Raw genomic sequence first — 24571 nt, 5'->3', positions numbered from 1 at the left:
GTAATTTTATATTTCTTTGCTGTACACCAAGACACGCGTATAGAGAACACTGCATAAATATATAGTGATTTGCAGATCCGAGTTAGAAACGAAATTGGAGGTGACTGTAACGGAATTAGAGGAATTGCGTAAAATCGTGGACAGCCTGCATCAATCGGACGAAATTCTCAGCAACACCTCGGACAGAAGGCGTAGCGTGATGGAGAATTGTCGTCTACTGATCAAAGAGGTAATAGCTGGTGACGTTACCGATACATATCTATAAAATGTTTCTGGTGCCGTTTTAAGAATTTGTTAATCAACGATTGACTTTTTAAAAAAGATGTCAAATGGAATAATTCCTCTATAGGCGGGTAAGGAGGAATTAAAATTTGACGAGCCCGCAGTTGCTAATAATAGCGGAGGAGCTACGAACTGCGAAGATCTCAACGCGAACGCAGCGGCTCAACCATCTTCCTAAACACGTTTCCTCTTACTCTTGTTTTCCTTTTTTTCCCCCTTCTTTCCTTTTTGTTGTCGTCGTTTATTTCTTACGACGTGTATCATTACTGATTCCATTGTTTGCATAATTGTCCGTTGTTGATGCCAAAACGGGAGCTGCGTACGGGAAAGTCACCCTAATGCGTATCGTTTGGGGGAATGAGAATCGAGCTAACCTGGCGCTCGACGATGTATACATGCAAACTTTTCTCGGCGAATCACGTCGAGATGATTAGCTAATATGGTAGTCCATAAAGCATAGGCATTTTGCGTGTGTCGAAGTCGTGTACAGCTTTCTCCGTGCCGTCGTGTTATGGAAGGTATTCGTGCGTATTGCTTTAGTATATTTTATCGTTGAGAGACGTATAATCCGTGTATATAATAACAGTAAATCTGTCCTCATCATTTCAAAATCGATATAGTCGATAATTCATGATCCGATATCGTAGTCGTACAACCTCTGGCTTTCTTTCAGTCGGAGATTATAATTTATATGTATCCTTTTGAACCATTGTCGTTTTTGCGTATAACATGGTCGAAACAATAGTTAGTCATCTCGCGTTAGGATTACTCGCGATTAATCGCTTTAAAAGAAAAGAACAAAAAAATTATGAAGCATAGACAAATTTGTTAAGGATATTTAATTGCGATAACAAATGAATTTCCTTCTCGTGCCCACCGAATTACATTTTATCCTGCTATTAATGACGAACCATTTTCTCAAGAGTATTAATTCCTATATACATACTTAGAGAGGAAAGCAGATAGGTTGTAATGTACCTTAAAGCTCTGTTCATCGAAGTTTACAATTCATTTGAATCTTGGAAACAAAAGTAAGAAACGAATGTGTAATCTTCAAACGTAAAATGACAACAGGGTACATTAGGTTTACGATGCACTACATAGTGAGGATTGGCGCAATTAATATATTGTCAAATATGAATCATTCGAATGGAACGACACACGATGTTGTTCGTAATATTATTTGATTCACCGTTTGTCGATATTTAAACATCCTTGCTGTTCCAAGAGTGATTACAAACATGGCCGGGAATATCTTTTGTTTGAACATTATCGTAAAAAAGAAATGAAGAACGAAAAACACGGAAAGATATAAATATTTGTCGCAAATTATTCCCGAGCATCGAAATGATAAAAAAAACAAAGAAAAATACACACGTTACATACAGAACTGCTTTCTATTTTAATGGTGAGATATATTTGAAGAACATATTCTTGTACACGCTTCCATAAGTCACAATTATTCATCGTGTAAGTTTCGAAAGCATTGTATATACATATATGTAAGTGAACATCGTGTAACTTACGACTTTATTCTAATTGCGTTTTAAACGATCGGTCCTTTTTTTTATATAGGTTTCCCTTCGTTCTTTTCCTTTAATAGTAGAAATTACTTATTACAAAGATCGTGTGAAAGTGATTTTTTTCTCTCCTCTATCTTCTTTTTTACTTTTTTTTTTTTTTTTTTTTTTTAATGAAATAAACGATTCCACCCAGATGATATATATTCTGAAAATCATAGTCCTAAGCATTTTTTATACAAAGTATTGTGATGATATACCAAAAAAGAACTCATAAATAATGTATTTTAATTTTTAATCAAATAAATTTCGTTTCGATAAGAATCGTGTATCGTATGTTTACTTTAGTATACAATTGTTCATGGAGGGCTCGAGTATTGGTTCTATTCGAAGAATAATATTAAAAAGCTACAAATAACCCATCTAAACCTCGCGCCGTTTACAGGCTCGTACGACGTTTAACCTCTTGATATTTTCTCTTCGTGTTTTTTCTACAAAATATCTGCCCAGTTCGTTACAAGCAAGATTAAAAATAAATATAATCTTACGATAAAATTAATAATCGGTTAATGTCGACGTAAAGGATAGAAAATGGCAGTAGGAATGGTCGCAAAGGGTCGATTGTCAAAAAATATTGATGATAGGATAATTACATTTTACGCGAATGTCTTGCAGCGTTTCGTGTAAAAGACCGAGTTCTTCATTCTTGGCGAATACGACGCAACAACGGAACTAGCAAATTCGCCAAACGCAAACCAGCCCTAAAAAATAAAGGTACTACATCAGTTTGATAAATTAAAAAGAAAGTGCATTAAAATAAAAGAAATAATATACAAATATATACAATAGCATCTTACATATCTATCAAAAGTAGTATCATTGTACAAGAATGACACTGCATCTTTTTAAAAATGAATAAGAAAATAAACATCGATTATACGTAATTGTTTAAAAAGAAAATTTTTGTTTACAAAGTAAAATTCAAGGCGAAATAGTATCACGTCGGTACCGAGTGAAACTCAAAAGTTGGAAAATACCTGTGAGTCGATTTGGGCGCCGGTGACGGTTTAGAATCGACTTCCGGTTTGCTGGATTGCGGCTTTGAAGAATCAATTATCGGTAAGTTAGGTTTATTATCGCCAGCAACACCGGCTAGGAGGAGCGTCTCGACGGGTGCGACGACGAATACCACGCCGTCCACGTGGATACGGTAATTCTCAGATCCGTTTTGTCGTTGATCGTAATAATCGACCGTAGAATTGTAGGAAGGCGGCGTCGTCGGGCTCGATGACTCCACGATCGATGTTTCGTTCGCAATCGGTAAACACTGAGCAACTCTGTTACAGCCTAATGCGGCGAGTAGCAGCACCGTTTTGAAGATCCGCATGTTGATCGATAGCATCGATGTCTGTTTCTAATAATTGACGTAAATAAATTTCAGAGGTTATATTGCGTGTGTCCTAAACCAGATCGTTGACGAAACCGCTTCTACGACGACGCTGTCGAGTTTCGTCGATTCGTCGATTCGTCGATTCGTTGAGCAATCACGAGAAACGAAATTACCGATGTTTTGGAATTCTCGCCTAAACAAGGTAAGTCTGACACGCGGCAAACGATCGATCGAGGAACGATCGAAAATACGAAAAGGACTTGTAAGTTGATTTTTGATGAGAAAAAACGATGCCCGTGGCGTGGTAGCGTGAGCAATGAACGTCTTGACGATGCGGAGGATGAGCGAGGTGTGACGACGTCTCCTGCCGACCGGCGATCCCGGTCCCCACCTGGCATGGAAACAGATCGTCAGGCAAGTTCAAGAACCTGGGGGCCACTGTGCACGTTCTGTTGCATACATACCCAGGTAGAACGTAATCTTGGTTGGAATTGATTTTTCTGCTCGGACGACGTTGATATCTCATTCTACTTTACTTTAGAATTATCTATATTATGTGTCAGTTGTCTGTCTTAAGGGCGATTCGAACAATAAATTTCAATCAACACCAGATTTCTCTTACACAATGACATACTAACTATGAAATGATATTCGTGAATTTGCAAGTTACATGTCGTAGCTCGTAGAATTACAAAGAAACAGTTTCTACAAAACTCTTTGAGCTACATTCATTGATCGATTAGTACTACGTTCTTATTGTAGAATATACATACAATCGTGCTTATATCATCGATAGAGAAGCAAAGATTAAATACACGGTAAAAGAGATAATAAATGTCAGCATTTACGCTTAAGGTTTTACAGGATCTAATTAGTTGTTTATCGTCGTAGTGAAATATGTCATTTCGTTCAATCTCTTTAAGACCCGTTACGTTTCTTGTTTCTTTTTAGGTCTTAATTAATCTACGTAATTCTATTCAAGAACAAAGTTCGGTTGGTAAGAAGAAAAACAAAACCACTGGTAGCCGGTTTGCTCCCGAACTTATACACACTCTTTCGTGCATGAAATATACCGAACGTGCGTGTTTCTGTCGGTGCGCACGCGAACACCTACCCACATACACACATACGCGCGGATGCGCGTGCATACACGCACATATACGGGACCGATTTGTAAAGGGCAACGGCCTCGTATGGCCCCACCGAGTTCATTTCCCCGTTCCTCTGTCTCAGCCGCCGCTTATTACCGTAACCTAGCCCTTGCTCTTACATTTCCGCCATGCTCGAACTTCGAGGATCGTCTTCCTGGTTCGCCTTGAATGGCACCTACCGACCAAAGCTTATAGAAGATCGGAATCACTTGAACGCGACTCAAATTCAAACGTTCCACTTTGAGCCTACAGATAAGAGTTAATCGTTTATCTATTGAGATAAGCAGAGATAAATTTTCATCATCCGAGAACATTCTGTAAGGGAGAACGTTCACAAAATTTTAGGTTAGACTTGACATATTTTGCTGGATCTTATTTTAGGGAAAAAAATAGTATGCCTTTGTTCGTGTGTGCGTGTATATTTATTTCTCCGTGAACATGATACAATCCTACGATACATTGTAGATGTAAATAGTACAAATGTAGAAAAAGATAGAATAGCTTTCAGTGTATATATATATATATAGTTCGGTTACGAGATCAAAGTTTGCGCTTGAATTTTTCATATAATTTCCTTTATATATTTTCCTGCTTTTTATACTTTTTTTACTACCTTTTTTAACTTTCAACTATAGTATACAAATATCACAATCGTCGTATAAATAGACACTCTTAAATGGAACTTATGTACCTCTTACTAAACAGAATGAATTTTAATTAAAATTGTTGTCGTTCTGACAAACACCTAATTTATCCCTATATCTTCCAGGTCCGCAGTTCTCGATACCGCCTCCCAACAACACTAGCTCCTCCTTTTTGCCCAATTCGTTCCATTCCTCGGATATCGAAGGTATGTCTTCCTCCTCCTTCTTCGACAATTGTTTCTTCAACGATATACCCGGCCTCGCTGCTTTCAACGCCTCTTCTTCTTTAACCGGTAGATCGTCCGAATGGCCGAGGTTCTTCACTTGCGAACTTTTAACGTTAGTAGACCTTTTATTTCCTTTTATCGAACTATCAACGAGTCCACGATGTTCTTCCGTATTCCACAGGCTTCTGGCCCTCTTTACCGTCTTTTTACCATCGATAGACACCTCTTGCAAACCAGGCTCAGAATTTTTAGAATCCACCGACGATGTTTCTAATTCAATTTTCCCTGTGTTTTTAGCGTCAGACGACTTGTCAGTATGTTTACTTTGAGCCGTGCTATCTCCCTCTTTCTCTATATGAACGATCTCGACATGGTAAGGCTCCCTCCCGCCATCTGCATCTTCTGTCTCATAAACCATCGTTTCAGATGGCTTCTCCGCGGTCTGTTGCTTGCTGCGTTGCGAGATCAGCTCGTTTAACTCCAGCGCCTGAGTAGCCAGATTCTTGAATAGACCACTGCTACCGGAAGTAGCGACGACCACCAAAAAGTTTTCAAACTTCGCATCCACATTGAAGTCACCGTCTTGTCGCTGGTCATACGTGTCTGGAGCCGCGTTTGTTTGCGGAATTAATGATTTAGATAGAATGCCTGCAAAATTACGCGAAGACGATGATAGAGCGTGAAAAAGAATTACTCCAGTTTCATATGTAAACATCAGAAAAAGTCATTAATTTACAAGTAACTTAGAAAACTTATCCGAAGGAGTGGAAGAGCAACGTGTAAATATATGAAAATTAAATGTTGAGAAAGGATCTATCTTACGAAGAAATCTGTAGTATGTAGTTGTATGGGTCATTTTCTACCTGGTAACAGGACGAGGCACGCAACGTGCAGTAGCATCTTGGTGAAACCCTTTTGGAAGCGTCCGCTCGAATCAGCCGAGCTGAACGAAGTCCGATCCTCGACTGTGCGAGAGATTCGTCCGCTTCCTTGGCAGCTTTGGATCGCCGGCGTCTTGTATATAGATCGAGGGAATATCACTGCTGGGAGAGGGTAAGAAACGTCTTGTATGCCTGGCAATCGACTTACATTAGATGATTATGAAGCGACTACCATCCGCCAAGACCGCTCATGATAGTACTGCTTCTCGCACGGTGTGTAGCTTCTTTCGCGACTTTATCCCCCTCTACGGATTAAAAGAAGGAAATCGAACAGTTCTCGCAACAAATTATTGTACTGACTGTATCGTGCGTGTTTCTCAGGCACGTTATTTTAGAATTCACTTAATAGCACGTTCCTTCAAGAAGGATCCAACCGATTAGATATCTCTTCGTACACTTTTGGATAATTTTAAAGAAATTACATTCGAAATGTTAATGCGATGTACAAAAGGTAAAAATATGATTGTTAAGCTTCAAAAGAAAGATGAAATTTTATGACAATAGCTCAACCTTTTTATCTATTTTTAGTTACTTAGAAGAGAAAAAATGCAGGCTTAATTATGGCGGATGGAATTAAATAACATTATTGTCGATAATACTATAGCAATGACGATAGACGACATTCGAGAATGACAACGTGTTACGTAATTCTACGATATTTTTATTCCCTTGATCAGAGAACACCGGAGAGGGCAGGCGTACAAAGCTCAGGATCGCATGCTGTTCGTATCTATTTACTTATCTTGATCTGTAAAACTTCGAACGAGGTTTCGTCGTTTTTTAAAGATTCTTTTGTTAGGAATCTCTTTATGTTCTACAGACTCGATCGCTGGAAAAGTATCTTTTTTTTTTTTTTTTTTTTTAGGAATATCATATAATTTGAGAAATTATTCTACAGGATGTTTTATTCGACATTTAAATGAAATTAATCATTCAATATGGATACATAAATTTATTACAACAATTTTATAACCCTGTCAAGTATAATCGTTTCTTATATATATTATTATATACAGCGACTTGGGGAATTATGGCCGAATAGAAATGTAAGATGGGGCATACGTAACTTAACGTAAAGCCGAATTTACGCTCTTTCACTTTGTGTGTTTCATTTTACACTTGTTGCAACGCTGCTTTCGTCCTCGTTTCATCCGCGGATGAAAGCAAGCGTTCATCTACCGTGTTCTTCCAATATGAAACAATATAAATTCGACTTAAGTCACATGAGGAACATGAGGCAACTTCGCACGATCGCACAGGATTCATCGAATATTCATGGCACGGCTCAGTTTAAACGCATTCGATCGTCTTCCTCCTGCGCCAAATTCCTTGTGTTGCGCCTTAGATCGTCAAAAAGTTTCGATGGTAATCTCATCGTCAATCTACAAGAAGAAAAGAATAAGAAAAGAAAACAAAGAGGATTCAAATCTACTGTTCGTTTGAAATGTTTTTTTTTTTTTTTTTTTATATATATATCTCATGTTTATATCTTCAAAGTCTTATTGCAACTTTATATACAATTTTAATTTCACAGTTTGTAACCTCGTTAATTAGTTTGGCTAATTAAATTCGCCAATTTTCTATTGGATGAAATATACATTTTAATGTTTCCTGCTTTCGTAGTACTCACGGAATTAACGATAATTTTCGTTGACTCAAACGACGACAACGACCCCTGCCATCCGGCGAATATCCTAATTTGCACCGTTTTCTAGACAGTCTTTTGGACGGATTCTCCGTGGATGATCCCCAGTTATCATGCCTCGTTGGATCTTCCTTCTTATCCTCAAACAGGTTCTTAATTTTGTCACTTAACATCATCCTTAGTATATCGCCGTCACTGGTTGAATTTTCTAAACTTCCAGTCGATGAACTAGCTAAGGTTTCGTTTGTTTTTTCAGCGTCCACTGGTAGAAGAATTTCCGCGTTTTCCGCGGTAGAATTTGTATTTGTCTCGCTGATCGAAGGAAATGTCGAATTTTGAGAGGAAGAATCGGGTGTTTCAGAGACATTGATTTGTTCCGATGGAACTGTTTCGGTGGTAGTTGTAGTACTGGTGGTGGGCTTGACGATCGGTTTCAACGTAAAGTCGGCGTAATCGTAGAAATAATCGTATTCCTGTAATTCAAGATCGTGTTAATTTGCTTAACACTACTTTCTTCGTGTCCTAAAAACGCGAAAATTTACTTAAATATTCTTTACCACTCCCTTATCCTTTACTCGTCCAACCTTTACTTTAAATCAATGTTACCACGTACTACCGTAAATCTCTTAAGTCTAGATGCAACATATTTATCATGCCGTCGGTAAAGATAAAAATCAACGATAATAATAGTTCTTGTTATCGCGTCATCCGACCGTACCGCTTATCGAACTACGTTAACATCCCAGCGGGAACATCGCGACCGATAGTCATCGTTTTACCGTGTAATCGTCAAGCATCTCCGGGTCCAACAACGCCACCACTTGCACATCCTTCAGGTGGACTTGCACGTTTAGATCACCGGTTTGTCGTTGATCATAGGTCGTCGTCGGTAAGGACAGACCAGTCACAACGTGATAAGCGAACACGAGGAGGAGGCCGTAACGCGGATACATGATGAAGAGGACCGTTTTGCTTCGATGGGCCACGAAGCAATGGAAAAATGCACGAGGATCGTCGACGGGATTGAGACTGACCGGGGTCCGGTTAAAAGACGGCGTTATACCGATGCTCTACCTTGATATAGTGGTCAGTACACCGAGAAACCGGTATTCTTTGTCGCCGAACGGTCATGAGAGCCTCGAGCACAGTGGCCGGACATTGGCCTCATCGTGTACCGATATACCAGGAAAGCGTGCACACACGAGAATGCAAAGCGATTCCGATTTAAATATTAAAACGCTACTCTAAACGTCTCCCACAAGCCTCGCGGGAACGGTATACGCGTATAGAGAAGACAAATAAAGATCTTCCTACAGCGGATGGTGGGATTCCTTTTATATCGGTCGCGTAACCTAGTCCTTGTCCAAAGTTAACGCAACCAGGGGAACGAGACGAATATATCGTAAATTAGGGGAAACATTGATAAAACGGAATACTATCGGCAGGTATCAAATCGTATACTCCTTGCAAAAATATTTCAAGGTACAGCGAAGATAATACATCGAAAAGGAAATGAGCAAAGAAAGTATAGCTCTGAAAGAAGTATTTAACATATAGTAGTTAACATTATAGTGTTTAACATTGCAAACTGTATTTTGTAATATAGTATATTGCAATATTACTAATACTAGATATGTAGAAATCACTGATTAATGATCTCTGTAGGTCGTAACTCCCTCGCAATTCACTCGCAACTATTTCGCTAGTCACTTGCTACTCACTCGTAACTCCCTCGCTACTGCAACTCTCAAACTTTACTCGCAACTGACTAACGACTATATTCTTTTATTCCACGGTTTTGTTCCACAGATTTGGATTATTCTCGTGGACAAATACACTTTTTTCAATTACCCAACGTCATAAAGGGCTACAAGTATATGGTCCATCGGAATTTCCCTTTTTTCCATTGCTTTTCACCTGTACTTCATCGGAACTTTCCCCAGGATTTTTCCCCAATACTACAGATATACATAAGTAAATAAAAGATTGGTTCGTAATGATTAATTATTGTCGTTGATTATCATTGTAGAATATTCAAAATAAACATAAACATAGTCATTTTTATGTTACACGGGAAAATATTGCAAAGATGTCAATGTTCCTTAATTTACGATACGCGAATAACACGGTATATATAAGATGAACGGTGTATACTGTAAATGAAAATTACTGCGACATAGTTAGAAATTTGTTATGGTAAATTACAAATTTATTACGGTAGTTATACACACAGGTCCTAAAGTCGTAACGATAGTAAAGCGCGTTAGGATGCGCTACGCAGATATTTTTGATTGTGACTTTATCCATTATTGTGAAACCGTAGGAAATAATCGTGACCCGATGAATATAAACTTTCTACGAATGAGCAACATGGCAGCAAAGAGGCGTTAGGATGATACTAGAAATAAAAACGGTCGATTACGCAAGTTCGGTGTCATCGATGTGTCTTTCGATGTTTTGATTCACGATCGTTTTTTAATGCGCGACGTCGAATCAACAAATGCCGCGGATATGCTTCGATTGGTATCGATATAGAGATCCTGAATGGAACCACGATGACACTAACGAAGACTGGTTGAAATGTCATGTGCTGTTTTATACGCACAACCGAGAAAGTTCACCGTGTCGTTTTCCTAATTCAGTGCTTAAGTGCTTGGTATCGTGTTCGAAAGGAACCCACGCATAATTTTCGCCCATTACAAAAAAAAGTTTTGCGTCAAGCATCGAAATATTATTATCTACTCCTCTGAATATTATATCGCGTCGTTTATCATGTTTCGTTGTGACGTAAACAATGTTCCAGTTTTTTAAAAAACCTGGTAAATATTTTTTGATATTTCACTGATGAAAGGGTTGCTCGATAATTGCATCGTAGTTAACCTAAACGCAAAATATTTATGTCTTCGTCGTTCCAATCTTTAAACTCTGCTTTCCTCCGCTTGTTTCGCGTAATCATCGAAAATCAAAATATTTTTCAAACGTGTACTTATTAATAACATTTGCCGGGATTGTAATTGCAGGACAAAAAGACAGACCCAGATCTTTCCAAACTTCTCCCACAAAATCAACAAGCTCTGGGAAATCATTCGGGGATGTATTCAATAGTGGCTCTTCGATTCAAACATCGACAGATGCATTGTGCAGCCTTGAGGAGGAAGAGGAGGATGAAATTCTGAATGGCGAAACAGAAGAAATATGTTCCTTCAACTCTCAGCTTTCTAAGACACTTCCACAGATACTTGCGGACAAAGGTGCTCTAGGCTATTTCATTCAGTTTATGGAAACACAGAATTGTATAGCGCTTATTAAGTTTTGGCTGGAAGTGGAATGCCTGTGCAGTTCGTATAATGTATTAGAAAATACAACGGAGAATATCGAATGTTTAAATTGTGTAAAGAATACAAATAGTATTTCTAATTCGATAGACAACAATGAAAATTTCCAATGTGATGTGGCACAGAATAATATAAATAGTCATGAAAGTAAGAAACTACTATTCGATGAATATGTAAATAGTAATGATGCAAAATCAAATTGCAACGACATGCCAAAGACTAGTCAAACCATAAGCAAAATGCGACAATCAAATCACAACTGCAGAAAAAGAAATATGACTACCATTAGGCAGGATGTGTTAAGAATTCATAAAAGGTATATTACTAAGGATACTTTAGGTACGAATCAAATCCCCGAAGACCTGAAAATAAAAATGGAGAAAGTTCTTACCTGTGAAAACATTGAGCCTATGTTGCAGTGCCTATCGGCTGTTCAAAAGATTGTATATCAAATATTAGAAAATGAGTGAGTATAAGAACTGTGAAATGCTTATATTATTTATATTTTGGAATTTAAATGCAATTCTTTCTAGGCACATTAATGACTTTTTACGAAGTGAATTTCACTGCAAACATCAGATTGATGTTCTTACAAGTGGCAATGTACAGTTAGCGGATATATTGTACAATGAAACAGCATTCTTTTATTTTATGGAGTTTATGGAACTTGAGAATAAACGTGAATTATTAGACTTTTGGATGTCAGTCATGAGCTATAAACAAAATTTATTAGAAAAAAAGGATGCTGCAGATCCCGAGGAAGCACAAACTGATGCTCTAATTATTTATGACAAGTACTGATTTACCTAACAGTTTCCTTCTTTTATGATTTTCTAAATAGATCAATAACGAGATCATTGATATTATCATTGTACAAATCATTACAGGTATTTTAGCTTACAAGCAACGATGCCCCTTGGTTTTAGCGATAAAATTCGTTTCCAAGTCGAACAGAACATTTGTCGCGAAGACGGAGAAGGGCCACAACCCGATTGTTTTGATAAACCTTGTAGAATTGTATATAATTTTCTGAATAAGGTAAAGATACTGTGTTAACGTAACAAAAAATGCTACTACTCCTTCAGAATCATTGCTATCAATAAGATTCAGTGGCTTCAACTTTAGATAACAGAAAATTCTTTTCCAGTATTATCTACCTACCTTCTTATCATCTCAGTTATATTACAAATACTTATCAGAATTAATCAGTACTATACAAAGCAGTCCATGTTCGAATTTACATCCTAGGCTAAAAAGAGCAGGTTTGTGTTGGTTTACATCTATCATACTCTATGTAATCGATAGTGAGATAGAAATAAAATGATTTCAACAAAATTTTTAAATATCCGTAGGTTCTGATTGTAGCAGTGAGGTCAGTTCTGTTAGTATCAATATGCAGAATACCCTGCAGGCAGGGAATGAAGGAAATAAATTGAACAATAATAAAAAAATTACTGGTGGTATGAACATTGATACCAGACAACTTTATGATCCAGATTCCTTATGGAAACGTAACAAATATAGGTAATTATAAGACAAAAATGCTGTGCAATATAAGTATTTCAAGATATATCTTGTTTATTTTATAGTTTGAGCGTCGGTTATATCGATTCGTTAGGCAGATTCGTTACTGAGATAGATCCCGATCCTCAAAGAAAATACGGTGAGCTATTTCGATCAGTTACCTTGAATGTACAACGTGAATTGATATAATCGTTTCAAAATAATTTTAGAATCTCGATTAACACGTGCTGTAAAAAGGCTTGTAAATATGGAGCAGGATAAGGTAAATTTCACGCTTATCAGTAATGTTTATGTGACATTTAACGCATGACTTCTAATTTTTTTGTGTGTGTGAATCTAAATTAAAATCGATATAATTAGGCCAAAGAGGAGTTAGCATGGAAGATTGCTGAGATGATCGTTCGTGAGATCACCTCTTTGACTCGAGGAGCTTCGAATTTTTCATCTTGATGACAGACGCTAAGTTCGACATCAAGTCACTTCTTTTTCACGTAATATACTTTGCGCTTTAAGTGTTTTAAGGTAAATATTCTGTTTAACATTGTGTATGTTTTCTTAATTTTTTATAAAACGACATCGTGTATTCCAAGTGCCAAATTGCGTAATGATAAACCTAATTATTTTACTATTAAATATAGCAACTGAAAAAGGAGTGAGTTCGTATCCATAAGTTTTAATATATTTATTTGCTTTTCGCAACACGTTTAGAACACACGTGTATAGTACCAAATTTATTATAAAATTGTCTATAAGAGACAAACACATGTATATTTTCTACGTTTATAAGAATTCTTTTCAAAAAGTAATTTTTTATTGCGATATTATTTCACTTTATTCACACGTTCGTGATAAGCTTAATAATTTCAGGTTTCATAAAAATAATTAAAAAAATTATTGCACTTGAAAAAAACAGATAATAATATCACTGTAAATAAATAAATAAAATACAAAGCTCTCGCTTATTTAAGGCATAATAGTAAACCGTACAAACGAAAACAATAATTTTCAAGTGCTTTAATCTTCATACTCTTTCTAATGTTTATGAGATTATAAAAGTATTCGTTTCTATTCTAAAATATAATTGTAATTTTGAGGCGACTATATTAGACGACTTATATATATTATATAAGGATGTACAGAGCATATGTATTGTTTCGCGTTCGATATAGCGTATTACTTAAATTATTCAACTGCCAAGTATCTCTGTAATTCAGTACATTTCTTATATCTTCTGTGAACGTAAATGTATCTTGTTTGCAAAAATGTAAAAGACGAAAATAGTATTTTATACACGATAGGTAAACAATTTATGACATATCGTAAAGGAGTGTGATTGGAATGCGAAAAATCAACGAATGAAATGCAGTGTAGATATTAGAAAGTGAGTGGCCGTTTGACGAAATTGTAGATTTTTAGCAGTCGAGTTTCAAATAATAATTTCATTTATTTCGCACAAACCTTCGCAAGTTTACTACAGATATATATAATAATTATTACAGATTCTTTGAGGCGCTTTTACATTTTAAATTTCTATACTTGGCAGTATTTATTATAGAATTTTTAAGTGATTTATACAAAGCATTCAGTTCGTTACTCGTAGAGTCGAAAAACTTTTATATACGATCAGTCTTATTGTGTATAGCTAGGATTAGTCGGTAATATATAGCATTATATAAAACTTATTTTATTAAAATCGAATATATTTTTAGAAGAAAGTATAAAGAAAATGAAAATTGCTATACATAATATACTAAGAAGATGAGTTTGATAATGTGATGAACATATGAAATCCAAGACTAATGTTCTTAAAATGTTAGTGGATATTAAATTGAACGACGCACGTTAGTTCCTCTTCCTTTAAAGATAAAAGGATAATTATTTTAAAAATATATTAATCAATCTTGCATATAAATCTTACAGTATTTTGGCAGTTTATACTCTTACAATGATTTATATTTTTAAGGCTATAGAAGATTTCGTTTCTATATACAGCAAGCATTCAAGCTTTGTGCGTTAGTATGAACGAACAAATTTTGTATTAGTTATTATATTCGTTGTATTCACACAGAAATTTTGGTGCTACACGTAAATACAATTCGTTGCTAAAAAAACATAGTCTTGGTACTCTTTATAAAATATATATGTAAATCTCTAGAAAAAGGAGTATTCGATCATTTGTTAATAGCGAGATGTACATAAGAATTTTTTTATTAAAAGGAGAAGGGTTGTTGCAGGAATAAAATTTGTTAATCAAAAAAATTCAAGACATCTCTTTTGAAAATTCTACGTGTATTATTTTTTGTAGATATGTATTCTTTAAGGGTGCTCTTTATTAACAGTAATAAAAACGACGATCGACAAATTATCATGTTTTTTTAAATCAAAATATTAGTTATATTAACATATGATGTACTCGTGCAACGTTCAGTGATGCTTAACAGTTTGTAATTTATTCGGACTGAACTGCAACATGAAAATATTGGATGTATGAAGAAAGGCTACACCCATTAAACAGTAATACTCTATTGGGAGTAATACCCATAACATAACAGTAATACCCATCTATATGGGTTCTTCTTATATATGTAAAAAATAAAATCTTTTAACATTTATAACAATTAACAAATGTATTTACCAAATTAGTACGAAGAATCAATTTTCCATAAAGCTCTTTATCGCTATAAGGAAATATCTATAATCTCTAATCTCTAATGAAAATCTTATTCTAAACGTAAGTTTATATATAAAGAAAGAATTCTTTTATGTATACAATATTTCCATACAAACAGTGATTTTTCAGTTATATTTTTCCCTTAAGCAATTTTCATCGTAAAATGGGCTATTGAGCACATTATCTCCTTAAAGCTTGAAAAACATATAAATATTAAAAATATAGCTTTCTTTGAAGCATATAAGGCAGTGGATTGTTCGTATTATTACGAATGAAAAATTAATTTTCGGTATCACAGTTCTCAGAACGAAGAAGATCCGTTAATACTCGTATGTGGGGGACAGCCAAATTTGGGATCCAGTAAGGGCGATGATTCTGATAATCGCATATTTTTGTCTCCTTTTCCTAACTTCTGACAGCATTCCAATCGAAACTTTTCTCTCTTACTCCATCTTTTGTAAACAAGAGCATTGAAGAAAGCTTGAAGGGGATTTGTTACAGCCTATCGATAAAATATTCTCATGAATTGAACTTGTCAATATTGATCTTAAAAAATATACATACCATTATGTACCAAAGTGCAATGATAATTTTGACCGGTAGTTGGAACCATAAAGTCCATAATAAAATCCCATTAATTAAATTTGGTAACCAGCATACATAGTAAACAAAATTAGTCAATGCAAATTTGAGCTTTATCGCTTGCACCAATTTCCTTTCTCTACTTGTTATTTGTGCCAAACTACAAGTGACAACAGTTTGAAGATCTCGCGTCGACGCGAAATATAACACAGGATTGACTATCATGACCACTGCTAATAGCACATAAGTGGCACAATAGTTTGGCAGAATACGTAATGTAGCAGTGGATAATGATGTTAAATTATGACAACTGGGAAAAGAAAAGCGTCATGATACTTTATGGAAATAACAATGGGTAACATTGTGGCATGCCATTAAATTGAAACAAAAACTAACTTTGCATCTGGCATATATAAAATTGTTAAGCCAAATGTAGTCAAAATTGCTGGACATATCCATGCAAAGGCATGGTAACAAGTAGAATACCCAGATCTGTCTCCTAGTAACAGTTTCATGTCTATGGCGTAACAAAGAGTCCAGATCCATGTTGCCATATAAAAATATTGTATCCAAGCCTGGTAATTTTTTTTTTTTTATATTAATAGGACAATAGATCGAAACAAATACAGATTACTAATGCGGTGAATTTTTTAATACAATTATTTTACCGACAAAAGTGCACAAAAGACAACACTTGATGTATCATCTTGCATTGGCATTATGGATTTAAAATTCATCCATATCGCCGATCTAATAAATACACCTAGTAAAAAATTCAAATTGAGAGGAGAAAAGTGACTTTGTTTGTTTTTTATCTGTCTCGTATTTTTTCAGTACTAGAAAACAAATGTAATTACCTAACGAGGCTAATAGGTCTGCAATTGCAAGCCATACGATGATCTCTCTTCCTCTAGATACAGATAAGCTTTGCCACCTGTGAGAATGACTAGACGCTTCTCTTGGAAGTATCTACAAAACAATTTCATCAGTGATTTGTAAGATTTTACTAAAAATTTCCCTTACCTGATACATGGCACCTAGGATACCTATAGAAGAAGAGAGCATACAAACAGTGTTGTACAAATCTGTATTGAATTCTTGCATTATTACAATTGCCATATCTGTACTGTTAGAATGATGACAACAGAATGTTTGTATCGTTGGATCAGCCATGATTTATTTGATATTGATTTCTTTCTTCTGCATCAACTAAATATACATATATGTATATACACACGATAAGAAATAATTAAATGTTCGATAAGACATCAGTTATTTCGCAACTTGATCTATGTATTAAATGTATGAAATATGGATGGAACGATTTACGGTTACCCGAAAGACACCTTTTCAAAAAATCTTTTCGAGGAATCAATAAGAATACGTTCATTTTTATGTTAAAACGAAGCCGTACAAGATTTCCGGCACATTCGCCTGCACGCCATATTTAACACTTTATGTTTCGAACAGAAGGTAATTATGCATATACCTTCTGCGGATAATACAGACTTCTAGTAATAATCATTATTTAAATAATACAATTTAACGTGTTCTTAATCTTCTTATCTTTTTAAATGACCGGAATCCATATTTACATTTGTTGCTCGTAATTAAGTTCAACGTTATTCCTTCAAATATTTTATAACCACTGTAAGTAAATATATCGAGATACGGAGAAAAAAAGAAAAAATCTCGATTACACATAGTTTTGTTATTACTGGTTATTACCGAATACACGTTTAATATTCAATTACATTTCTAACGAACTATTCATATTTAATATAGAAATATCACGCTTCAACTGCTCTTTCCTCCTCCCCCTGCTCCTCCTTTTTGTCATGTTTTCTCCATCTAGGAGCTCTTGCTTCCGGATATTTTTCAGCGAGAAAACTACACACGTCGTTATATTGAGCTCTTAACCTGATTATAACCTGATCCTGATCCCTGCGACGTTCTTGTTTACGTAAATGAAATAACCACGAAGGCAATTTCGTGAAAAATGGTTCAGCCTTTTTTTTCTGCAAAGGAATTCTTCCATTCATTACGTACTGTTTAAAATCTAAAATTTCGTCTTGTGGAATTTCTTCAGAGGTTCGAACTACCGATGGCGAAGCAAGTACAGTAGGATAATAATTATTTTCTTTCCTCATTTCGACCACATGCAATTTTTTCTCATTTGCCATTTCTTGGTATGTTTTCTAAAAATATCGTTAATAATATTATTATCAATATACTCTGCAAAGTTTCATATAATGTGAAAAGTACCGTTCTTCTTTGCTACTTGTTAATATAGTTTCGATCGATGTACCTGTTGCAGTAAGCCAATGAAGAAAGCTTTTACGATGTAGGCGACGTTTGTAGATCCTTCGACTTTAGCGTACAAATCTTTGATACCAATTGCTTCGCAACATGTTTTAATAACACGATGACATTTCAGTCCATAACCCTTCTGTTTTTGTTGTACGAATATTTTCGTTTTTCCAAATTGCGCATAAAAGTCATGGAGTACTAGAACCAAAGGTATTATAATTTTACATAGTTATGGAGCTAATAATAGACAACAAAAGACACAAGAAGATCGTTTACCAGTATGTTCGTTATGTCTTTCGATGTATATCAATCTATGTCCTGCCTTGTTTTTAGCTGCATTTATGGTTGGTTTAAAATCACGTCCTATTACCTGTGAAAATCCAGCCAAGCCTTTTCCATTTCCAGTAATAACCATACCCCAACAACGTTTCACTCTGCCCATAGTACTCGACATGATACTTGAACTTTTGGCAAATAATATCCAAGATTCGAATCCATGGAAGACATCTGAATTGGTAAAAATTTCACTTACAATTTATATGTGTATATACAGGTATATACGTATATATGTATCGAACAATTATATCACAAACCGTCATCAACAGGATCGGGTGGTCCAATTTTCCTCCCACCTGGCAGACCTCCGGTCCAACCTCGGTTTAAAGGGTGAACTTTTAATCGTCTTGGTTTGACTATAGTAACAACTTTCGAGGTGGTAAAATTTTCTTGTTCTTCCTCCGTAAGACGCCTTTGTTGCATCGCAAATTCTCCGCGCAGGATAGGGCTATTCAGTCCAGGAAACATGATTGGTATTTTTCCATAACCCAATTTTTGACCGCGATTTAAATCTCTGGGCTTTGCCACACCTCTCGCTCTTCCTCTTCTTTTACCAGCATTGCTAACGCTCGTAACAGATTTCCATAATTGCGCAGCTGGTCCTAAGCACAGGTAATATTTCCAGATTATCAACGCTCGAGCAGAAATGTTTGCCGAAAAATGTTTCTCAAAGCGTGTCGACGAAACTTACTTACTTCTCATATAAAAGTTAGTATTCCTCGTATGTTGCAGTAATAAAACCTGCGGTGTCAATAAACCAACGGTGGTAGCTGAAAATAATCTGTAGATGAAACTGTGTTGTCAATTCAAAGTTAAAGAATTAAGAAAATTATATAGGATACAGTTTGATGACACGTTTTAGGTTATATAAGCAAAAACAAACAGCAATTATAAATCAAGTTTTATAGAAAAGCGATATGTGAGAAATATTTTATGTAAATTACCATCTCTCGCAACGCTGACACTTTTTATACAGTTTGTAATTGCTTTAGAAGCATGGTATATCCATTTTGCCATTTTAACCTTATCGGTGTGAAGTTTCTAAAGAGATTATCTTCCTGAGAGGAACACGATGGTTGAGAAAACGAACGACGGATGTCGCTTAATATCGTATGCCGATGGAACATTCCTTTCGCTTATTACGTATTGACGTATGTGCGGACGGAGAGAGAGAGTGCATCTCGTCCGTATATACGTATAACGAAAGGATAATTTTGTTATCGAAAAGCTCGAAAAGTAAAAATCTATCAAATACTAATGTAAGATTAAAAAATAAATCCCAACGACTTACTCGAAATAAGTATTTCAACGTTTCGATATTAACGAATCGTTTTAGAAGTTGAGCTTTTCAATGAAATATCGAAATTGTACGCGTAGTATAACGTAGAATCGGGCATGCTAGTCTCGTTGCGTTTCATTAAGGGAATACGAGGAACCGTATCAAAAAGAAATTTCATCTATTTCCGTTGAAAAAAGAAAAACTGTAAATACGAGAGGAATGCACAGCTAGCGACACGTTGCATCGTGATGGCAAACCATCGAACGACGTCAATCGGTTAGACAGTCGCGTACCGTCGCTGTTCTTGATAAGGGTGGTCGGTAAAATCGTGGTAGGCACCCTACCAAGAAGAAAAATTCGACAAAATGCATAGCAGAGTGCGGTGAAATTTTTCCAAGGACAATGCCAGACGTAGAACACTAGAAAGGGACAGAACTAGATCGGTAATTGGAGAAAGAGGAATAGAAAGAGAAGCGAGAAAGGTGGGCTGTCCCGAGGCTGGTGGCCATGAGACGGTAGTAGATTAGGTAGACGAGGTGGTTCCTGGCTGGGATGTCAGGGATCAGAGGCGCGATAGGCGGATGTATAACGGAACATCTATATGTCTGACCAACGGCGTAACGGCGAGCAGCGCGGGACAACCCCGAGCAAGAGTGGAACCGCGCGGAAAGCGATCCAATGGAATCGCATGGGCGCGTTGATTGGCGGGGTTCCTCCAATGACGGGATGGTTAGGGTGGCGGGTTTGGCTCGGAGGTCGGTTAGATAGCCCCGCGAACCCCTCTAGAGGAAGGCGAGTGGGAGCCCTTCTCTCACACGCAAAAGGGGACATCTCATCACGACTCTTGGTAGCAGGCACTTCTCCGTAGTGGGCACTCCACTCATCGTGTCGTCGTACGGGTTCTCCGCGAGAGGCTGTGGGGCCCGAGCCCGGACGAACGAACGAACGAACGAACGAACGAACGAACGAAAGAACGAACGAACGAACGAACAAACGAGTGAACGAACGAACGAACGAACGAACGAAGAAAGGAAGGAAGGAAAGAAGGAAGGAAGGAAAGAAGGAACGAGCGAACGAGCGAGCGAGCGAGCGAGCGAGCGAGCGCGACCGGCCGAGCCGCTGCGCTGGTCGAGTGGGTCTAAGCGGCCGTGAGGACCTCTCCAGGAGTACCCGACAGTCCTCTTCATTCATTCATCCATCCATCCATCCATCCATCTATCCAGCCAGCGAGTCAGCCAAGCCAGCCAGCCAGCCAGCCAGCCAGCCAGCCAGCCAGCCAGCCAGCTAGCGAGCCAGCCAGCAAGCCATCCATCCATAGACACTCTCTCCTCTCCTACGGAGAGAGAGTGTATCCTCGACGAAGGTGGAGGCGAACCGTAGAGTGGTACATCTACCATCGTCTCTCTATCGGCAGAGTCCAAGGACTCGAAGACCCCCCGGGTGATTTCAGTCGGCCGCCGGCCGGCTCTGGCCGGCCACTCTCCTCCTCGACCACGTGCGTGTCATTCTTCCGTTCTCGCCTTTCGTTCCGTATCGTTTCGCATCGCATCGCATCGCATCGCATCGCATCGCGTGGCGTGGCGTCGCGTCGCGTCGTGCCGTGCCGTGCCTTCGTCGCTCGTGTCCTCGCTCTACGAATCGTGTTGTGCCTCTAGGATCTTGTTCGTCCTGCGAAAGACGTCCGATCGGTCGTGTGCGAACGCGAAGAGAAGCGGACGGTCGGTCGTTGGTGACCTTGGCAAGCGTGCGATCGTTGGTCGACGTTGGTTCGTGCTCGACGATCGGTGGTACGCAGCGGTGGATCCACAACTTGCGTAGTTGCACGGCGTGTTTGACCTCGTTCCACTTTCCGGATATCGTCCGACCTGGTGAATGCAACACGAACAGAGGAATGCGGCGAATGACGCGGTGTCGCCGCTGGACGCGTCCAGCCGCAGCCAGCCTTCCTTGCGTCGATACAATGGACGCGTTCCGCGTATTACCGCACCGAGTCGGTTGATCCATCGATGAAAACCAAATCGCGAATGTACGTGGTTCGGTTACCTGGACGATGAGTCGATCCAACGTCTCGCAGCGATCGTGCCAAGGATCGTTAAACAGTGTGCGATCGTTTATCGTCGGCCGATGAATGGAACCAAGTGCGGCCGTGAATCGTTTAAAACTGTGCCAAGAGTGACGCGGTTCTTCCCTCCTCGTTTAAATGGACGATATCTATCTGCGCTGAACATCTGAAAACATATATCCCCGATTTTATCGGTCGTTCGACGAAACCAACGAGAAGAAAAATAGAATTTCGTCGGAGACGCGGTAGAGCGCGCGGAAACAAGAAGAACAGGCAGTCGGAGACATAAATCAGAGCGGTGGAAAAGAAAAGGCCGAGCGACGCGGTTTAGCGGCTGCGAAGCATCGGCGATCGAAATTGTCCGTTGAACGCGTGCTAGGCGGTCGAAGTCATGTCGGTATCCAGCGGCTAGCGCCGGCCTCAGGATTCCGCGAAGCGCGAGCTTCAAGTATCTCGAGGGCGCGGGCCTCGTCGAGATGAGCGGTGGCAGCGGCGGGAACAGCGCCGGCAACCAGGGGAACGGCAATGCCACCAGCTATCACCAGCATCAGCAACAACAACAGCAGCAGCAACAACAACAACAGCAACAGCAGCAGCAGCAACAGCAACAAACCCAGCTGGAGCAAGCTAGCTTGCTGACGGATCTGAACGGTATCGACCTGGCGATGAGCCTGTCGCCCAAACAGCATTCGTCCCACGTACAAGCCGCTGGTGGCGCTCATACCACTCCGTTCAGCGTCACTGACATTCTCTCACCCATCGATAACGAGTCGTTCAGGAAGCTGGAGCAGGTGATCGGCGTCGGCGTGGTCACGCATTCTCAGGTATCGCCTTACGGAAACGCGTGCGGCGCCCGTGTCGGCGGCAATACCGGTAGCTCGAGCGCGAGCAGCGGCAGTCCACCGCTTCACGGAGGCTCGACGCCCGGTGGCGGCACACCCGGACCGGTTTCCGGTCCGAACGACGCCGCCGGAGGAGGCAGCGGCGCTGCCGGTGCCGGCTCAGGCATGACCGCCATGGGCAATCCTTACGCGACCATGCAACTCACCTCGCAGTATCAGTACTGCGCCGCGGAATTGTCCTATCATCATGCGGGGCCAGCGGTCGCCGGAGGCGCGACCGCCACCGACCCCATGAGATCCCATCATCCGTGGTACGCGCCTACACCGTCCGCCACCAACGATCCCCGCTTTGCCAGTGAGTACTTTGTCTTTCCATCGTTTTACCGGAATTCTTGCCTCGTCGATGCGTCGCTCTCTGTTCCGTTTCTCGGTTCCGCCACCGTTTTCGCGCGTTGCTTCCTCCGAAAGATACGTTACAACCTCAGCCTCTAATACACGCGTAAGCGATCAAATTGGCAATTGGATTCGTCGATTCGTTAGATTCCGACGCGTCCACGCGAACGCGTACACCAAGAACAACGAGCTTGTTTCAAAGTCCGTCGTACGCGACCGTTTGCCGATTAACGATATCAGCCTATCGATCGATATCGGCAAGTTGCGTTTGTCTGTCGTACGAATAAATTGTAGAGCACGCGTATATAGGACTTTCGATCGTGAGATTTATCGCGGTTCATCGTTCCTTGTCGCAACCGTCGAATATACTTCGAAATAATAAATTAATATACAGCCTGTATTGGCCGAGTCGTTGGTACGGAGTATAAATCGCGGATAAATACTCGATAAATGCTCGTCGATAACTGGATAGATAATTCGCGATAACATAATTGCGCGAAGCGGCGACATTGTTTCGCCCGGAGTCTATTTGTTCTTACGTTAGTTGCGTCCTAACGATCTTGATATTCCGAGGCGAAACGACAACACGATTCGAATTATCCTCTGCTCGCGTTTCGCTACAAAATTTTCGAATTTTTTTTACCTGCGATCGTGTGATTTCGCTAGTAATATTATCAGTAAGTATCCTACATTCCGTAACGAACGTCGAGCTTTCCGTCGAACGCGAAAAGGAGAAACTGGCTCGTACGTCGAGACGAAGAGCGGAGAAAAGACGAGAGTAAATAGATAGGCTTCGTTCTCCGAGAGCGGAAACGTCGTTTCGCGTGGGTTGGTCGCGCGCGATCATCCCTTTCGCCATCGACGAGGCACGTCTGCCCCGCTTTTATTGGCCTCGTGTCTACCTTTGTTATTACTAGCTCGCACTTACGTCCATTTAGCCATCGATGAAGTATCGGACTCGTATTTCAAAGTCCACAGCAGCCTGTCCTTCCGTTACGTCGCGTTACATCGTCTCGTAACATCGACTCGTGAATTCATCCTTCGCTCGTCGCTCCAAACGTTACCGCGTTTACACGTATCCACCTTCCGGTTCGCTACCCGACTGTTTACAAATATGCGATAACGCTGATCGACGATGACGATGATCGGATAAGCGGAATATTTCGAAAGCGGCGATTCAAACTTTTAAACGTCGATCGTTTGCAGCTCGAACTTTGAAATTTCTATTCTCCGAGCCTAACCGTCGCAGTCGGCTACTTCTCTCGTGGTTGTATGTAGCTTGACGCGCGTTTCCAGGACAAATCGAATCTGCATAGACAGTCGTACTGGCAGATAGCACGGTTCTTCGGGCTTCTCGCGTTTCACAGGCCGTTGAAGAACATCGTCGGCCAACAAAGCTCGCGTCCTTCGGACTTGTGTCAACAGACGCTCTTCTCC

At 39.2% G+C, this 24571-nt stretch overlaps 8 protein-coding genes across 25 annotated transcripts in view; 3 read left to right on the top strand and 5 right to left on the bottom strand.

Annotated features, from left to right (window-relative positions):
• Positions 1-2126, top strand: part of LOC126922214 (uncharacterized) — a 34080-nt gene extending 31954 nt beyond the window's left edge. For 7 of the 11 annotated variants that reach the window (XM_050734590.1, XM_050734588.1, XM_050734585.1 and 4 more), the window contains 2 exons: positions 76-229; positions 350-2126. In XM_050734590.1, the coding sequence (XP_050590547.1) occupies positions 76-229; positions 350-460 (265 nt within the window). In that variant the 3' untranslated portion in view covers positions 461-2126. Of the gene's footprint in view, positions 1-65; positions 231-322 lie in introns of those variants that run through there. The other 4 variants (XR_007712678.1, XR_007712679.1, XM_050734592.1 and 1 more) reach the window with 4 other exon arrangements.
• LOC126922288 (uncharacterized) lies at positions 1922-3883 on the bottom strand. Of its 3 annotated transcripts, none has more exons than XM_050734772.1 (3): positions 3366-3883; positions 2840-3216; positions 1922-2563 (listed from the first exon to the last, which is right to left on the bottom strand). In XM_050734772.1, exons 1-3 carry the CDS (start codon positions 3588-3590, stop codon positions 2503-2505), a joined length of 663 nt encoding a protein of 220 aa, XP_050590729.1. In that variant the 5' UTR covers positions 3591-3883; the 3' UTR covers positions 1922-2502. The 3 variants fall into 3 exon arrangements, with proteins under 3 accessions (XP_050590729.1, XP_050590731.1, XP_050590730.1); XM_050734774.1 differs by having other exon boundaries at positions 2840-3583; positions 3657-3882; XM_050734773.1 differs by having other exon boundaries at positions 2840-3882.
• Positions 3884-4901: 1018 nt separating this feature from the next.
• Positions 4902-6611, bottom strand: LOC126922276 (uncharacterized). Its single transcript, XM_050734753.1, has 2 exons — positions 6078-6611; positions 4902-5862 (listed from the first exon to the last, which is right to left on the bottom strand). Exons 1-2 carry the CDS (start codon positions 6112-6114, stop codon positions 5057-5059), a joined length of 843 nt encoding a protein of 280 aa, XP_050590710.1. The 5' UTR covers positions 6115-6611; the 3' UTR covers positions 4902-5056.
• Positions 6612-7092: 481 nt separating this feature from the next.
• On the bottom strand, positions 7093-10117 carry LOC126922280 (uncharacterized). Of its 3 annotated transcripts, none has more exons than XM_050734763.1 (3): positions 10006-10117; positions 7786-8273; positions 7093-7537 (listed from the first exon to the last, which is right to left on the bottom strand). In XM_050734763.1, the coding sequence occupies exons 1-3, from the start codon at positions 10105-10107 to the stop codon at positions 7441-7443; spliced, it is 687 nt and encodes a 228-aa protein (XP_050590720.1). In that variant the 5' UTR covers positions 10108-10117; the 3' UTR covers positions 7093-7440. The 3 variants fall into 3 exon arrangements, with proteins under 3 accessions (XP_050590720.1, XP_050590721.1, XP_050590719.1); XM_050734764.1 differs by lacking the exon at positions 10006-10117 and adding an exon at positions 8875-9502; XM_050734762.1 differs by lacking the exon at positions 10006-10117 and adding an exon at positions 8580-8753.
• Positions 8743-15022, top strand: LOC126922230 (A-kinase anchor protein 10, mitochondrial). Of its 3 annotated transcripts, none has more exons than XM_050734645.1 (9): positions 8743-8886; positions 10821-11601; positions 11669-11929; positions 12023-12173; positions 12283-12397; positions 12488-12659; positions 12725-12798; positions 12869-12921; positions 13020-15022. In XM_050734645.1, the coding sequence occupies exons 2-9, from the start codon at positions 11078-11080 to the stop codon at positions 13107-13109; spliced, it is 1440 nt and encodes a 479-aa protein (XP_050590602.1). In that variant the 5' UTR covers positions 8743-8886; positions 10821-11077; the 3' UTR covers positions 13110-15022. The 3 variants fall into 3 exon arrangements, with proteins under 3 accessions (XP_050590602.1, XP_050590600.1, XP_050590601.1); XM_050734643.1 differs by lacking the exon at positions 8743-8886 and adding an exon at positions 9522-9774; XM_050734644.1 differs by lacking the exon at positions 8743-8886 and adding an exon at positions 10055-10619.
• LOC126922256 (G-protein coupled receptor 143-like) lies at positions 14930-17466 on the bottom strand. Its single transcript, XM_050734705.1, has 6 exons — positions 16936-17466; positions 16770-16881; positions 16581-16675; positions 16309-16487; positions 15895-16222; positions 14930-15832 (listed from the first exon to the last, which is right to left on the bottom strand). Exons 1-6 carry the CDS (start codon positions 17083-17085, stop codon positions 15632-15634), a joined length of 1065 nt encoding a protein of 354 aa, XP_050590662.1. The 5' UTR covers positions 17086-17466; the 3' UTR covers positions 14930-15631.
• Positions 17467-17608: 142 nt separating this feature from the next.
• On the bottom strand, positions 17609-19664 carry LOC126922245 (putative 28S ribosomal protein S5, mitochondrial). Of its 2 annotated transcripts, none has more exons than XM_050734684.1 (6): positions 19503-19664; positions 19254-19328; positions 18816-19160; positions 18499-18729; positions 18221-18420; positions 17609-18110 (listed from the first exon to the last, which is right to left on the bottom strand). In XM_050734684.1, the coding sequence occupies exons 1-6, from the start codon at positions 19573-19575 to the stop codon at positions 17703-17705; spliced, it is 1332 nt and encodes a 443-aa protein (XP_050590641.1). In that variant the 5' UTR covers positions 19576-19664; the 3' UTR covers positions 17609-17702. The 2 variants fall into 2 exon arrangements, with proteins under 2 accessions (XP_050590641.1, XP_050590643.1); XM_050734686.1 differs by having other exon boundaries at positions 19254-19339; positions 19503-19636.
• A 632-nt stretch (positions 19665-20296) lies between these two features.
• The window catches only part of LOC126922239 (homeobox protein Nkx-2.4-like), a 30249-nt gene continuing 25974 nt past the window's right edge, over positions 20297-24571 (top strand). The window contains exon 1 of the mRNA XM_050734674.1: positions 20297-23096. Coding sequence (XP_050590631.1) covers positions 22376-23096 — 721 coding nt within the window. The 5' untranslated portion in view covers positions 20297-22375. The remainder of the gene's footprint in view (positions 23097-24571) is intronic.

This window comes from Bombus affinis, chromosome 11 (genome assembly GCF_024516045.1).
Source record: "Bombus affinis isolate iyBomAffi1 chromosome 11, iyBomAffi1.2, whole genome shotgun sequence".
Classification (NCBI taxonomy): Eukaryota; Metazoa; Arthropoda; class Insecta; order Hymenoptera; family Apidae; genus Bombus; species Bombus affinis.
Note: the sequence above shows the minus strand (reverse complement) of the source record. Positions and strands in the feature narration are given on the sequence as shown.